Source organism: Parus major, chromosome 5 (assembly GCF_001522545.3).
Source record: "Parus major isolate Abel chromosome 5, Parus_major1.1, whole genome shotgun sequence".
In the NCBI taxonomy this organism is placed as follows: domain Eukaryota; kingdom Metazoa; phylum Chordata; class Aves; order Passeriformes; family Paridae; genus Parus; species Parus major.
This window is the reverse complement of record NC_031774.1, coordinates 52,536,525-52,553,744: the sequence shown is the minus strand read 5'-3', so window position 1 is coordinate 52,553,744 and position 17,220 is coordinate 52,536,525. Positions and strand designations below refer to the sequence as shown.

The following is a 17,220-nucleotide window of genomic DNA, read 5'->3' as shown; positions in this document are numbered from 1 at the left end:
ACCTTTAAAATGTATAGCCTTACCTGATTCCATGCATATGGCTTCTCATACCAGGTAGGATCAATTATGCTTCGAGGCTTTGATTTGCAGATTAAACTGAAATTATATAAATACAGCCTGAAGAAATATACTTGTATTTGGTTAATTATAAAGACAAAGGATTTTTTACATGAGATACAACCAGGTATTTACAAGGTGTCTGTGCTGAAAGGAATCTTAAATTTCTCTCTTAATCTAGTCTGATTTGTTCACATCTCTGTACTTTGCCTGTCCAGTGGAATAAGTCAAAACACAATTTTTCACAAGGATGTATCATGTATCAGAATGTATTTTCTTCTAAAGAAAATAATGAGATTCTTTTTTTACAAAGCACTAGAATTTGCAACTGTAATTTATTCCTTACATTTTATGTATACTTACTCACTAGAATGTATAATATAGCTATTTTTAGGGTATTTTGTTTTGCATGACAACTCAATTACTATAGATTGTCTGTCTGCTCCAGTTATTTCCTCAAGCTGTGCAAAGTACAACAGTAGTAGACATTAATTAATTCTGTCTAGATGTGTTTTTCAAAAACTGATTTTAGTCTTAAGTAGTGGTGACATGTTGTAAATACAATTAGCTTTTGAAAAATGGAAAACAGTTATGAAAGACTGTTCAGGCTAAATTTTTACCTATGTACTTGAATTAATAAATGGTTTTTCCAAAACACAGGAAGTACAATTGGGAAAAAATGTTCAAAACCAAGTAAGATTTTACACAAGGGAAAAGATGAAATCATTACAATAATCAGACTGTTTATTCCTTCAAATAAAAACATACAAAAATAATATAAACTAAAAATTTAAATAAAAATCTCTGTGGGATGACTGGAAGACAACCAATAAATGTACAGCAAAATCCAGGGGAGAAAAGGCTACCACAGAAAGGTATAAAATCCAGAAGACAAAAAAGCCCGGGGCTGATGAGAGTGACCGAGTCAGGCTGGCTGAGCTGACTGAGCTGGGAACACGGCAGTGCCCAGGACCTGTGCCAAGGTCTGACCCTTCCCCTCCAGCTGGCTGGAGATGTCTGAACAATCAGCCCAAAATAGGTGCCGAAATTGTAGCAAGTATTCACATGTCTGAACAAATAGCAGTGACTCCTCAATTTAGCATGTAAGTGTTGATGTCCCAGCATTAACTGTTACTGTCACAGTCACCTCCAGACAGGGGTTGTGGCTTCGCCTCTTTCTGCCTATCCACACTCCTCGACTTCTCCCTTGCTTGTGCTCTTCTAATTTCATTTCTAGCACCTTGAAAGATAAGGCTGACTTGCTAATTTACTATGGAACACACCCAAATTTTATTTGGAGTTTTGAAAATAGGAACTAAGGATGCTTGCTTTTAACTTAAGGCAATTTAATAGGTTTTTTCCCCCACAGATAAGAGAGCAGGTACTTTCAAAACCAAGGAACACCTTTAAAATCAGCATGAACAGCTGCTCTAATAAGCATTCTGATAACCCTGGGTAAGAGCAGGGTTCTGATCTTTGTCAGCACAATGAAATGCCTAACTCTGACATCATGCAGTTACTTCAGCAAAGCTCAACTGGCAAAAAAAGGGTCATATTTCTTAGAGATGAGGCTGGTAAAAGTTATGTTATGGACTCTAGACTAGAGCTCTTTTAAAGATAGTTTAGTAGAGGTCCAGGTCAGGATGAGAAAATTCTCCTGATGATACAGACAGCACTAAAATTCATGCTGAGTGTACAAACAAGTGAAGATTTTTCACATTATGCTCATCAGGGACAGACAGAAGGAGCTGTTCCTGGGGTAGCTCACTGCACACCTCCCAAACTACAAGATGAAAAATTCTCCAGGTTGGCTGCACTGAATCACAATGGTCTTTTCAGAAGCACTGCTTCACTTAGAAGAAGGAGGGAGGCTTGCTGGGAAAACAAGGCAGGTGTGGCCTTACTTCAGTTCCTGAATTTGCCTGGGACTTAAATTCACTTAGCCAGCACCTATTTTGCACAGGTCTACTGAGGGAGGAAAGGCAGTACACATGATTCAAATTTAATGTACAGGAAGAAAGAATTCTAAATCTTTCTGCACTGTTATACCTTAGGACTCCATTAGCTTTATCTTGGGTGCAAAAAAACAAGAATACATAAGAGCTGATATCCTGTACAACAGGTTTTACAGTCTAGGTTTTATGACTCCTAAGTGATTTGGCTTCCCTGAAGAACCAGTGCTTCCACAAGAAGTCTAAGGTTGTTTAGTATACTGTTTCATAAATAAACAAAGTAAATTAAATACATTATTAAATAAGAGCATATATTATTTTTCCAAAGCCTAATCTGAGCTATGCTTCAAGCAATCACTCATTTCTGCTGAGACTGTGAAACGGAAGATCTTATTTCTACAAAATTATTACCATAGAAGCTTCTGACGAATATTCTCCTGCAGCTGTGCCACTTGCTCTTGTCCAGAATACACTGCTTGCTCACAGAGCAGCTTATTCATGGCTGTCCTCAGACTGTTTATCTGTAAAACACCAGTTACAGAACATAAAACACTAAACCAGCACGAGGTCTGTATCGAATTATACTGACATGGTGGTGGTGGCATCCACATCACTGAACTTCAAATAGAATATTATTTGCGTAAGTAAAAACATCTGAAGCTTCAAAAATGCCTCTTCCTGCAGTTGCACCTCTGGTGGTCAGTGATGTTAGTATTCCAGTCTCCTGATATCACAATTTTTAAGGTTGCTCAGAAATGCCATAAAACATATACCACTTGCCTGGACTTTTTCCAACACACAATTCCTTCTGTGAAAGTTTCAAGCATTTTCTCTCTCTGTCCCTAATTTTTCACATGTACAACAGCTTGCTGTAATCATTCTGGCTAAGGCATCACGGACACAGCCATCACACCACGTCAGTGCTTTCAGAAAACAACAGCTCACAGATATGAGCACCAGCATTTCCACTGCATCCTTGGAACACCTCCAGGAAGCACCCCAAGCACCTGCTTCGCACACACACCTAACCAGGGCACGTCCTTCACTGTCCCAGGCACATATCAAACACAGCCACTGTCCTGCACAGGTTATGTACATGCTTCACTCTGACAGACCTCACTCTCTGAGCAGCAAAAGGCAGTAATGAGGAATGCAGGGGCTTTACTGTTTGTTTAGCTGAGCTGCTCTGAGATGTAGCTCAATACAGATGACTTAACAGAGCTGTAAAATCAAACTGAAGCCTGTAAAGCAGCAGTGCTCTGCTTGTCAGTAAAAAACATGACAATCCTAAGAACAAAACTACTAAGTCTTGACTTCTGGTTAGTGCAAAATTGATGATTGTATTTTGAAAAGTGTGTAACATTCTATAGTAATTTATTTGTTCCAAGTGTAGGGAGGGGGCAACTGCTTCTCCTGATAAAAATCTGAGATTATAAAAAGGGAGTACAATAAAAAACCCAAACAAAACCTAAGAAAAACCCAACAAACAAACAAAACTACAAAAAACTCAAACCCCACAGTCCAAACAAGCTTTTTTATGTCAACTAAGACTTAACAAGCTCAGATGCACTGACTTCTCCTGAATTCCTACTGCAGTGAAAATTCTTACACAAGTCCTACCTCTCTTATGTCTTCCACTCCGAAATGCACATCAAATGTCACCTCCATATCATTTGCTGGAAGCAGTGGAGTCCTAGATGTCTGACTCCAACCCAAACCACAAAGAACACCAGTAAAATACTTCCCACTTTTATCAACTCTAGATGAAAAAGAAAGAAAATAGTCTCACCAAAAGGAGAAGAAACGAAACTCTTAGGAAGACAGACTTAAATTAATTTGTCTAAGGCATGCAGAGCAAGACACATGTTTGAAAGAAGCTGAAACCACTGAGAGGCATTCACACTCAGTCATACTGGTTTCTAAAACATACAGTGATGAAAGAAAACTGAAGTTCTGGCTATAAAAACATATTCTCAGAAAACTTACAAAAAAACATACATAAGCAAAATAAAGGAAAGCAAGCTTCACTATTCTGAAGTGACAGTCTACAAATACCAGATATTCAAGAAAATACAACATTAATGCCACTGCCAGAGCTCAGCTTTTACAAAAAATTATAGAAGTTCCTCTCCTCATGTAGATTTAATATTCCCAGTTTATATTCCACCTTCCCAGGCTTCCAGCACTGTCAGGAGCTGTAATGCCTTATCATGAGAGGAGACGGCAGCACCAATTCATAAGTACATGGACATTTTACCCACATACTATACTAAAACTCATAAAAAAATACCAGGAAGAGAATATATAAAATGCCAAAAGCAAATAAATAATATCTGACAAAAATATGTGAGGATCCTAATGAAAACTGTAAGAAAACCACCACTTTAAAATGTACAAATACCTGAGTTCTATTGCAGGAGCAAAGAGCATACTGAGAAGTGCAAGCAGGCCATGAATAGGAGGCATCAAAGATGTTTCTCCTAAAATCAGACACCCTGGCACCAAAAGAAAAAAAAAATAAAAAAAATCACACAACTCCAAGGAGCATTTAATGAAAATGAAACCTCAAAAAGATGTAACACAGAACTACAGTGACATATTTACTCACAGAACTACACATATAAAACCAGAAGTCTAGAGAAACCATCCAAACATTTTTATTAGGCATTACCAGCTGCAGTTACTGATACATCAGTGGCGACCAAGAGCTGCTGAAAGGGATCTTCTACACCATCATGGACAACAATGGAGTTTATGCTCTCCTTACTTATGAAAACATTTCTGGGGAAGAAATATTTTCAACAATATAAAACTCCAAAACTCATAAAAACACGTAAGTAAAAAATCTACATTCCCAACACAAACTCCGACTAGCTGCTTACTGTTAATAGATTTAAATGGCGGTTAATAAATAATGTCTCAGTAAAACAATAATGCACCTTAAAACTGCTCTAAGATTTTAAATAGCAATCGTGTGTGTATTAATGCTATTCAGGCTTGACTCCTCCTTCAGTCTTTCCAATGAATAAAAATTCAGAAAAAATCTGTAAGAATAATTAGGTGTTTTTTGCCGATTTGTTGAACATGAAAGATAAGAACATGACTATACTTCACAATAAGTCTACTCATACCTGAATTGGGATATTCTGGTCAGACTGTAGCATTTCAGCTGATAAGGACTGAATGGACCAAAAACTTTTACCTTGAAAAAAAGGGAGACAGACAAATGACATTCTAGTTAACCAGCACCTGGATGTCTTCAAATCTAAATGCTTTATAAATTAAAGCCAAACACATTTCAGCATGTAGTGAGCTACACTGAGTTGCTAAATTGGTAGTATGGCACTTCCATTTCACTCATCTAAAGTGAACTTTACTTGCTGAGGCACTTTAACTAAAATCATCAATTTTCACAGGTGCTGCAGATTCATGACTTTTTTTCAGGCTTAAAAAACTCGAATTCACACTTCATAGATCACTTAAGAAAATCAGGTAATTTTATTTATGTGATGAAGTCTTTAATCATGAAAATGTCTCAATTTATGAAATGGACAGTTAAACAGGATTACTCCTGTGCATAAATGGAGCATGATTAGATGCTTGAAAACCTGAAATTTTGTCAGGTCTGAAATGGGAAAATAATCAGAATGTAGATCAAGCCTAACTTGTCATCACAATGTAGAACAGGACACACATTTTCCTGTTCTATATTCCAACTCAGTAGTGACTGGATACCTCAAAACACATTTCTGAGTTTGGCACTGGCAGAGGAAAAGCATCATTACCATCAGTAACTGGAGGGTTCACTGCTTCACCTATCCCAGCTGCTTACCTATTACTAGCTGATAAAGAATGAAATACTATGTATATTAAAAACCAAGTTTAGATTTTCTGAAAAACTGATAGGGTTGTAAACTTGCTTTTTTTGCTGTGGCTTATATAATGAAGACTACCATGTACAGAAACATTGCATTCAGCTGTTCTATTTTATCTCTGTTCTGCATGAGTTCAAAGTGCTGCTTTAGATGTACTAGAAGAGCAGGAACACTTAGCACTCAGGCTGTACTTCAAAACTCTGCTCAAAGCTGCAGCAGATCAATCTGAGACAGTGGTCACACTATGGCTTTCTACCAACAGAAAGTAGAATGTTCTATCAAACATAGCTTTGTTATTTGTGGTACTTTCAGTCCTCATCTCCATCCTAACAATGTGAGAAGCAGGATCACATGATGACAGGCCAAAACTCAAGTTACCTTATGGGTTGGTGCATCAAATTTATTTTCAGAAAAACAGTTCAACAATCTTTCAATGAGATGCTTTTCTTCCTGTCTTGCAGATACAGGCATTTGCTCTTTTTCCTGTGCTTCATCCGAAAATAATTCCTTGAGCAAATCATGGCTTTGCTACACAACAATGGAAGTGTTAAAACTATTGAACAATTACTTCTTCAAAAATTTTATAAAGCATGCCCTACACAAAGAAATATTAGCAGACAAAGACAAATAGCAATGTTCTGATGACTTTTCAGGTTATATAAAACATCAGACTGGAAGAGAGTTAAAACTACAAAGCAGTTACAGTTTTTCAGAGCTTCAAATAATAGTGGAGCAGTTCAATTGAGGAAATCAGTTCCCAGGAAATGTCTCTTCCAGAAGGGGTCTCAAAGCAGCAATGCTTTCGGCCAACAGCTCGATATGCATTATGCACAAACAAAAACACATTGCCCTATTCAAGTATTAACCTTGCCACTAGTCAAGCTGCAGCTCAGCTTCCCGGGACAGCCAGAACTGAAATAAATTAGAGTAAGAAAAGCAGCAGCAGCTTAGTCAGTACATACTTGTGATTCGTATGACTCCTCTGCCAGCTCAGCGTGACACTCCTCGATGAGCACATCCCGAATGTTCAGCAGGCCTTTGCTGCCCGAATGACGGAAAACATCCACGTGCAGGACCCCGTGCACGAGGGAATAAACCTCCACGAGCAGAGTGCAGCCGCTGACCAGCGAGAAAAATCTCTGGCTGGCGCTGCAGCTCCACCGCTCCCCACACACCAGAGATCTGGCAGAGGGACTCATCTTGCAGATCTTGAACTCTAAAGCCTAGAGCAGAAACATTGGGAACAGTGCTTGCCTGACTAGAGAATCAGCAAGGAAATATTTCACTTTCTCAACAAACTGTCTGAATTAATAACTCTGCATGATTTCATAATTATTGTGGTGGCTTATGTTAGCTCCTAGGGCTGCTGTAAAGCTACTGGCGTAATTCCTACTCCATCACTGCCAACACATGACAGCTCCTATCCCTTCAATATAGTACATAATTGCTAAGGAATCAGAGCAAACAGCGCATAAAGGATAATTTGGTAGTAATTCACTGTTCACTGTGAAACCTCAGGAGCACAGAGATGTCTGCTCTGGAAAAAACTTTACAGTCTACAACTGTTTTCAACTAAGGTAACAGGAAACTTGGTAAGACCACTACAGCTCTTCTGTTGCTGGCAGGCAAGAGTACTCAAAGTTCTAAAGTCCACAATCACCATCTGTAATTATGTCTTTGAATGAAATTACAGCAGAAACCCTGGGTTTTATCTAGCTGGTCATTAAAAGATCAGCCCTAAAGCAGAAATAAATTTCCATTTGGTATGTGTGTAGAAAATACAAAAAAGGACGCTTCTTGCCAAAATTATTTTTTTACAATTACTAAAGAAAACCAAACAAAATTAGCCCTGTCAAGATCTAATCTTATTTCTGCTGGTCCATTTCTCATTTTCATCATCAAATGCTTCAGAGAATACATATGATACAGCTCTTTCTATTAGCTTAAAAATATCTGAGTGAGCACTGAGAAACTGAATTACAATTAAAGTATAGTTACTTTATTTGTAAATATAGGTCAAGAGAACTATTCTTCTGAAAAACTAGCCATAAAATCCCTCTAATTTGTGTTAAAAGCTCACTAGATCTGTAATACTCATCTTTAATCATGAAGAGAATTCTGTCTGAAAAGATCACAGGAAAGGCAGCAGTTCAGAGAACAGCAAAGCACCATGAATAAAAACCATAGCTTTACAAAATTCAGTTTCTCTACAATTAAATACAATGCAGTTCAATCAGACACATGAATTTCTGCTCTGTGAATACACACACCTCTGGAAAACATTTGCCTATTAGAGAAGGTCATTTGAAGATACCTCCATAAAATACATATTATGTAAGTGTTATTCTGAAAAGCATCCTGACTTGAAGCTCACTCCTGTTTGCCAGGCCAGACACAAAAATATCTAGTAAGCTGCAGCCAACAGCATCATCCCTACCTGGAAAGGAAGCCCCTGAAGACAGCTTGGAATCTCTTTTAATTTATTTAAAGGCACTTCTGATCTATTGCCATAATCCACAAAAAAAACCTGGAAAAACAATCAAGAGTATTTGCAAAGATTCCACAACACTAAAGGTGTTACTTTTAGTGGCAAGAAAAGTCACAACCTGACTTTAAAAATTACAGTACAACAAAAACCTTATCAAGTTACAAGGAAGCAAATTCAAGGTCTAGAAAGCATGCAAATGAAGCCATGTCAAAAAGAATATGTCGAATTGTATCACATCTATTATTTGATCCCTTGGCCTAAATATCCACTTGTAATGCAAATAATCCGCTAAATCTAGAAAAGGCAAGTTTCTCTGAAAGACTCTAAATTCCCTCCCCACACTCAGATCTGTGTAACCTTACATCTTCAGTGAGCAATACTACCAACAACTGCTTTCAGCTAAGCAAATGTGAACATGTATTCAGTGCCTGTTTATAAATTCAAATAAGAAAGTAGTGAGATTGGCACTACTGTTCACTTGTTCTTCATGACTTTAAACCATGACAATATTCAGTATTAACTCTATAAGAGTGACACCCAGACAGGTTAAGAAATAAATGAAATTCAAAGGCCAGTCTTAAAAAAATTTAAAAAAATCTGCCCTTAAACTGATGAAAAGTATTGGCCTGAGAAATCAATACCAATCTTGAACTGTGGCACTGATTTCCATTACTCATTTCAGCACAAGGAGCCAAAATACTCAGATGAATTTGTTGATGATCTAGAACTCAGCAGCATAAACACCGTTACAAAAAAAAGCCACTTTTTCAGATTCACTGGAGGTTTTAAGTCTTTATTTTACTTCATTCTGAAAGAGCTTCTCAATTTAATACTAAAAATTCCTGTGTTCTAGAAAAGAAACAATCTGTTCTGGCCAAAGTGATTCATAGAAAAAATAAATAAAAAAAGCAGGCAGCAAAGCTCCAAGATTGTTAACCCAATTACATGCTACCAACTCAATATGACACAGCACATTACCTCAGCAAGATCCCCATGAATATACAGAACGTGAGCTCTGTAGTATCCTCTCTTTCCCAGATAAGTGAATGGTGCCAGACAAAGCACATCTACACGTGGAGGCACTGCTAAATCCATCAGGTTCTGATAGTCAATTTCAGCACTTAGAGCTTGGAGTACAGCTGTATTTTTTTCATCTGTCCTGTAACCCCAGAAGTGTCCAACTTCTACTATCTGAGAGTATAAAAATTAGACAATAACAGATTTTGTATTATTCTTCTATATCAAATATAAACCATATCTGAGCAAAATATATGAAAACATTTCTTACTCCTGACACAACAGTTCACACATACTGCAACAATGCAGTGAAGCATTTCTGTCTCATAATTCAGTATTTTTTGAAAATCTTTATTTTCTGCATGACTGCAACACACTTTTCATTTAACCAGATTCTAATATAAGCACTACTAGAATACAGGAAATTAGGAAAACACTGCTTCCATTTACCTAAACCAAGATAACACACAGAAAATACAAAGTAGACAGTTGACAGGTACACAGATTTGGTGCACCTTTTTTACTAGTGACAGAATACCAGTCAGCTACCTGTGCACATCAGCATTGTCACTGTTATGATGGAGCCATACTTTAGGAACTGGTGAGAACATACAACTGTTTACAGCCATTTAAATAAAGTAAGTCATCTTCCCAAATGTCTAAACTCACACAACCATTTCAGACTTTCTATTGAATGCTTGTGATAAAAAACAATCTTTATTTACAGTCATTAAAGCTCTTATATTAAAACAGAAGTAGCATAGAAAGCCAAATGATTGCAATGGGTCTGATCAAACTCATTAACATTTTTCATCCAAGAAATTTAGCTGACTAAAAGGAGGAAAATATTTTCTCCACTTGTAAAATATGCCACTACTACCAAGAGCTGTTTTACTACTTTATCTTATCATTTCCCCTAGCTCAGTGGTTTGAATGTTTTTATTATCTCTATTTCAGCAGCATATATATTGTAATTACTCAACTAATGAGGATGATATCTAACACAAGATTTAAAAATCTCAGCTTCAGATTTCAGAAATATTTGTATATACATAGAATTTTCCCCTAATACATGTCTATGCACAAAGTATTTTTCTGAATGACCATGTACTACCATTAATTCATCTCATTTCTCATATGTACATTTTCTGAAGAAAACTGGCAGTTAATAACCAGGTAAATGGCCCAAATACCTTCTGATTTTCGTTTTTATAGTTTACACAAGTATTTTACCTCTTCCATTAATCCTCTTTACATTTATGTCTCTTTCCAGCTAATATTTACTGCCAGCAAATCTCACAAATTTTGTCAAGTGAAAACACCTGAGTGCTGTTTAACAAAGAACTACTAAAAATAAGACCAAGAATATTCCCCACGCTTCTTCCAAACACCTCTGCACTAAAAACATTATCAATACCCAATTATTTAACATAAGCTTGTCAGATAGTAATCTCTGCTAAGCTATCTAGGTACTAATTATTAGATATGACCTAGTTCAGATATAGAACATTCCTACCTCTGTTACCCTGATGGACAGGTAACGACTTGGGATCATCTTTGACATTTGTAAACCACCAAATGAGATTTCCACAGGCTCCACTGTCTGCTTCTGACAGTCCACATTTACTCTGAAATGGAATGAAGATGCTAAATAGTTCACTCACCAGGGAAAACCGATGAGGATGAATTTTCACTTTCATCTGCTTCCCAAAGTATCCCTAGGGCACATTTATGTACTTAACTACTTCTATTTAGAAATACATTAATTTGATTAGAATAGAGAATGACCATAGAGAGCCAAATTACTACAGAGTAACTATTTCAACTGCAATATAACCAAACACAGAAAGATACATACCAGGACACAACTCTGCCATCACTTTATAAAAAATTGAAGAAATTAAGGTTAAATATTGAGGCTTTTCATTGTGGCATTTTCTTCTAAGCTTATTTTTTAAAAAACAGAGTATACAAAAACACAAACAAATTCAGCAAATTTTAATGGAGAAATTTTAATGTATATATATATATATATATATAAATAGATTCCTCTTATTTAACCAAATGTAAGAACTTTGAAATTAAGCCTTTCAAGCCTAGGAGACTTGAGTTCCTCAAGAATCGATTTTTACAAAGATTTTAAGTGCTGTTTTGAGCAGAGTGAAGGTGCTAAAATATTTTATTAAAAGCTAAGTACAATCAACTAGAAGTAAAATACTCATCTATACTTTAACCTTCTCAGTTAATTTCTGCCCTATTCTAGATTTCTTATTTTAAAATACTGAAATGGGTGCAGACTAATCAGGAGCTAGGCAGAATGCCATTTTATCAGGTTACTTGTATGACCTCAAGCTCAGAATCACAGCATAACACTGAGATAAACGTGCCAGACCTTCCAAGCCAAAGCAGACCAAAGAGACTCAACACAACATTTCTCAGCATTATTTCCTATTATGTTGTTACATCTCACGTCCTTATGTTTCCCCACAGTTACTTTTGTTAAGCTCTGTCTCTCTCCCTTTCTGTTTTGTCCCCAAATGCTACTCCTTATTTATTTTGGTTATCACAATCCCCTATTGTCTCTGTCATGAACAGAAATAAGTGTGTACATCCATACTTTCATGCGCCAAAGGAAAATGGAATAGAACCTTGGGGATTGGAGGAAAAATGACTGTATATTTGGAATTCTCTTGAACAGCAAAATACCTTTAACTATAAAGAAATCTTTAAAACAACCACATTCTTTCTAGCCCTGCAAAAACATTCCATTTAGACAAAGTTAACGTCTCTTTTTTGAACCTAACGTTTTTTCCTTGGTGACTCTTCCAAAGAAATTCCCACCGAATCCAGCAAACCCCATTTTGCTGCAAAGAAATTACCTTTATTACCTGTATTTCTTTAGAGAAATACAATTACCTTACAAATTCCAAGCCTGCAGCTGCTGCACCTTGCACTTGTCTTGTGATATCCTCTGGATAGTGAACACACAGCTCAAAAGGAATCTTCAGCTGCGACATCTTGACTGCCAGGTAGACTTCAGGAAGCACCTTAAAGACCTCCTTTGGATTACGGGAGAACTCCACAAAAGCCCTGTTTACAAAAAAAAAAAAACAAACCAAAACAACAAAAAAAAATTTTCCCTCCCTGTGTTTATCTTAGCAGGCCAGCAAACAGTAAATGGTAGGTTCCTCACAGGCTCTGCCTACTACTTTTATGTACCTTGAAACTTTAATTATCACAAGAGTGATAAGAAATTTTCCTAACATCATCACCAGCACATGCCAAATTTAATGCAAATAGGATGTGAAGATATATGTGAATAAGGAAGTCATTAAAGGTTGGAAAAGGAGTAAGAAGAGTTGCATGAATTCAACTTTGGGCAGCAATAGGCTGAAATTAGATTATTAGCACAAAAAAGCCATCAGACAGTACAAATGAGCTAAATTCAGTCTAAAAGACAGAAATAAATACAGACAAATGAGCTGCAATTAAGCCCCACTGTTAAAGACCAGAAGAGACAAACCAGAAGGCTCTACCTCAGCTAGCTTATCCAATGTTATACCAACCAATATACATCAGACTTCAAATCCACCTCTGTAACTCTAACCAATATATTAAAACCATGTTACTGATTCCAAAGAGAGAAGAAATTAACTACATTTGTCAGTACATCACTGAAAAAAAAAATTGATTACTCATTTTGTAGCTGAGAACATAAGGCAGGATACTTTATTTTACACTCACCTTGATCCATTGTAGGAAATAGATTTTACCTGCCCACACTGTCTAAGCAGTGACTGCAACTGTTTATGGTATAAATATCCAAAGGGAGGAATGTTCTTCAGCTGTTAAGAAAAAAGACGTTAAATTTGGAAACATTCAATTGCTTTAATGCATTTTCAAGTTCACCTAAATAGTTAGCTTTCCCCGTCACCTGAGCAACAATAATTATGTACAATCCGAACTCCAACAAATTTCTAAAGTGCTAGATACTACAAGAATCTCAAAAGACAATAAAAAACACCATTTTGCTGTTAATAATGCCCTACTGCTTTAAACCAGAAGATAAATCTTAAATGAAGCAAACTGATTTGTAATTATACATATTAATCTGGTATTTTTTCCAAAAAGCTGTCTAGCGTCTCTTGATTTTGCTTGTAACAGAAAAACACTGGAATGCCATTATTCTTTTTCCACAATTAGCAACAATCCTCTACAGGCACAGCCTGGAAAACTGAAGAACCTACAGCTCCTGCATAACCTGGCTGAACTAACACATATTGAATTACTGAGCTATGGTGGGACAGCTTGCACAACTAGAAAGCTCTCTCACATGGATACAACACCTCTTAGGGATGCCAAAGAGAAACTTCCCAGTCTTCCCTGTGTAGAGGAGTAGCTCCAGTGTAAGCTTTCACTACTATTAACATGCAACTCTAGTCACACATCCATTTTGCTCTCTTTTTTAAGAATATCTCATAGGAGATCTTGAGTTAATACAGAATCATGACCTCCTAATTAGCAAGTTCAAACTTTGAGACTTTGAACTATTCTTCAGAGCCTATGCAACTGTCTGCTCTTTTCTTTGGCTCCTACTTTAGACAGGAGAAAATATAATTTTTTCACATTGCTCCTATGACCTGAAGATACAGCACTAAGATCAGCTGCTGGTCAAAACCATGGTCTAGGTTAGACTGCAGAAACTGCTTCAAGGGAAGATAACTTAGAGAGACCAGACAGTGGGAGGTTTAATTGTCTTTCCTATCTTCAGCACACCATTAGGAGCAGCACACAGCTGTAAGAATCTCTCCAAGTGAGAGTGTGAGGCACTTGCATCATTTGTGCCCAAGATGATCGTTGACACTGATGAAGACACAGCAGCTACTTCCACCAAAGTAACAAGTAGCTGATGTATGAGCAGATCAAGAGTTAAATACATTAAAATAAGTAGCTTTTTAATTCTACCAATTTAGAATTAGTCAATGCTGCTGTGGCAAGACTAATCTTTATTCCACAAGACTGAGTCTAGTGTGATCCTTTGCTTCAGTATCCTTAAATAGTATGGAGCACAAAAGAAGCATCCCTTACAACAAGATTTTCTGACACTCCTTCCTTTTTATCTATTTTCTCCTATGACAGTAAAGTCTATTCTTTGAGGCTTGTTTCAAAACAAGGTACCAACAAGTTACCTCAAACCAGCTAGATTTGGTTTCTTTAAGAACAGGTCACGGCTGTTTTACAGTGTTATATCTAGTTCAGATACACCAAGTGTTTTCTTAGTTTAGAGTGCACTATATTGCAAAATCAACAAGGACTTTTTAAACTTGTACATATGCAATCAGCTGAAAAGCAATTTTAGATGGTAAAAACCCCAGCGCAACACCTGAGTAACCTAAAAGCAACAAGCAGGTCTGCCGTTCACTAACAATCAGATTACAAAAGTAACACTGAAGTTGCAGCACTACATTAACTGAACTACTCAGTACAAAGTACCCTCCATGGTCCTGTTCTATTTTTCAGATACTTTTAGTTTGATGAAAGTTGTTTGCCTGTGCAAGACTAGCAATCAAATGCATAGAGGCAGTTCTAAGGAATTCTTCCAAAACTGCCCACCTACACGATGTTTACTGCATTGAAAGGAAGGAACGTGGGACAGACTTCACCAAAGCGAAGATCAGAGTAGGAAATTACTTTTGTCCTTGCCCAAGTCTGAACAGAACTTGAAAATACCACCCAAAGACTTCACACTTCTGTTTTGCTTGATTCTTAATTAAGTCATTCACCTTCCTAACATACCATTACAGTGGTTTTTGGATCCTTGCCAGCAAGGTCTTTCGTGGCAATTTCTTCATGACATTTTCCAAAAGTACAATAGTTTGGATAGAAAGCACCAGCTATTACCACCTGAAATCAATGAAGTATAAACTCAGCATATTATATTCAGTTTCTCGAAATGAGATACACTGGCAACATATAGAGACACCAACAGATCTTCATATGAATATTTCTTCCTGTCTCTGTTCAGGAATTACCAGAACTGGAGACTAAACACAAATTTACACAAATTCTTAACAACGTGTTTTTGTGAAAAGAGTTCAATTTCTGGAACAATTCAACAACATTTTAATGCTTTTGTATGCAGACTTGCTCTGTTCTATTGATTGAAAACTGTAATTGCTAGTTCTGATTCCAAGAGCCTGAATTTAAACAAATTCACACAGAATAGCTACAGGTAAATTATTCAGTTTTCAGTCTTAAAATGTTCAACAATTCAACTCCAAGATTCTCACTGCTTACAGAGTTAAACCAATTGCCACTGAAATGATAAACATTTCTGTGAAAATAAAATCACTGCTAATAAGTCCAAATAAGACAAGTAATCTAACTGGAAATGAGACAAAGTTAAAATAGCTGAAAGCTGTAAAATTCCTTGCACCCTGTCCCCACTAACCAAGCCAGTATTCAAATGAAACACCTCAAAGGAAAATATAATTTTCAATTAACTTACATTAGCCATCCTTTTACATTGCCAATACACGGCCAAAAAAAAGGCTTTTTCCCTATCCAAAATTTCAACACACACATAATTTTGGAAAACTAATGTAATAGTAGTTCATACAAATTGAAAATCAGGAAAATTTTTGAGAAATCAGATGCAATTTTTGTAAATAGCATCTCTTTATGACAGTAAAGCATTACCTGCAAGATGAAGCGTTGTTTGCACACATATTCCTGGTCTACAGCACATGGTTGAGCTTTAACATGCATGTTAAAGGCACTGACTCTCTTTTTCAAGTTGTGAAATAACTCTGCCACCTAAAATGTGATCTCTAAGTTACACATAAAATGGATCAAACACAGCTACAAACTGAAATAAAATCTGCCAGTTAAAGTCTGAAATAATTGGGTGAACTCCCTTCCCATTTCAGTTGACTGTTTTGTTTCAGTTTTCCCAAAATGTTCTTATAAAGAACAACTCTGTAGTCACAAAATATATCATGCATATATGATACAGAACAAAATCAGGAAAAGAACTGTAACAACCTTTTACAAGATTATATTCTCTATTTAAATCATTTTAGGTTTGTGATTTAGGAGGTAAAAATACTGCTAACAGCCTGGAATTGTGCACCCAAGTGCAGCAGGGGCTGTGCTGAACCCTCAGTTTAGCAGACAACTGTGATTACTGTGAGAGAGATCCAACTTATGCCCTCCAGCAGAACATATTAAGCTTTCCATCTTCAGCATTTCCAAGAAGCTCCTACAAGCAACCACTGGTCCTCCAACCACACAGTGAATGCCTTCACTCTCACAAATGATTCTGGAGCAAATGTACAAAGCACTGTCCACAACATTTTTGTAGCCACATTTCCCTTTCCTTTCTGCTGCTGGCAGTTTTAGCACACTACCAGACAACAACCAGTGCCAGAAAGGAACCCCTGAGACTGACTCAGTTCTGCAAACTCACTTCCACACAAGGGATTATGAAATTAGGATCTTTAGGTGCAGTAAATAAAAGCCCCTAAATATTACTAAGTGTTAAGTGTTAAGTGAAGGTGATCATTCTGAACTCCTTAATGTATTTAATGTCATGTACAACCTCTTCCAGCATTATCTGAAACTGAGCCAAGAGAGGTTGCCATGTGAGACTGATCATTCCACTGTCCAGTTTTATAAAATTTCTTTTTCTTTTTTTTGTTGCCATTATATATCCAAAGTCATCCAACTATTGTCCTTTCTTATTCAGATGGTTGCTCACTATCAAATTCACTTTTTATTTCCTGTGCTTTTTGAACATAGGCCCCACTTTGCTCAAGCCAAAGGTATGAAC

The 17,220-nt window shown here is 36.7% G+C and overlaps 1 protein-coding gene across 2 annotated transcripts in view; it reads right to left on the bottom strand.

The window, feature by feature from the left end:
- Positions 1-17,220, bottom strand: part of TDRD9 (tudor domain containing 9) — a 67,043-nt gene that overhangs the window by 2,004 nt on the left and 47,819 nt on the right. For both annotated transcript variants that reach the window (XM_015631882.1, XM_015631880.2), the window contains 15 exons: positions 16,089-16,205; positions 15,186-15,293; positions 13,134-13,234; positions 12,306-12,479; positions 10,906-11,017; positions 9,351-9,563; positions 8,322-8,411; positions 6,847-7,107; positions 6,263-6,412; positions 5,141-5,211; positions 4,681-4,790; positions 4,411-4,504; positions 3,630-3,768; positions 2,421-2,530; positions 24-96 (listed from right to left, as the gene is read on the bottom strand). In XM_015631882.1, the coding sequence (XP_015487368.1) occupies positions 24-96; positions 2,421-2,530; positions 3,630-3,768; positions 4,411-4,504; positions 4,681-4,790; positions 5,141-5,211; positions 6,263-6,412; positions 6,847-7,107; positions 8,322-8,411; positions 9,351-9,563; positions 10,906-11,017; positions 12,306-12,479; positions 13,134-13,234; positions 15,186-15,293; positions 16,089-16,205 (1,923 nt within the window). The remainder of the gene's footprint in view (positions 1-23; positions 97-2,420; positions 2,531-3,629; positions 3,769-4,410; positions 4,505-4,680; positions 4,791-5,140; positions 5,212-6,262; positions 6,413-6,846; positions 7,108-8,321; positions 8,412-9,350; positions 9,564-10,905; positions 11,018-12,305; positions 12,480-13,133; positions 13,235-15,185; positions 15,294-16,088; positions 16,206-17,220) is intronic.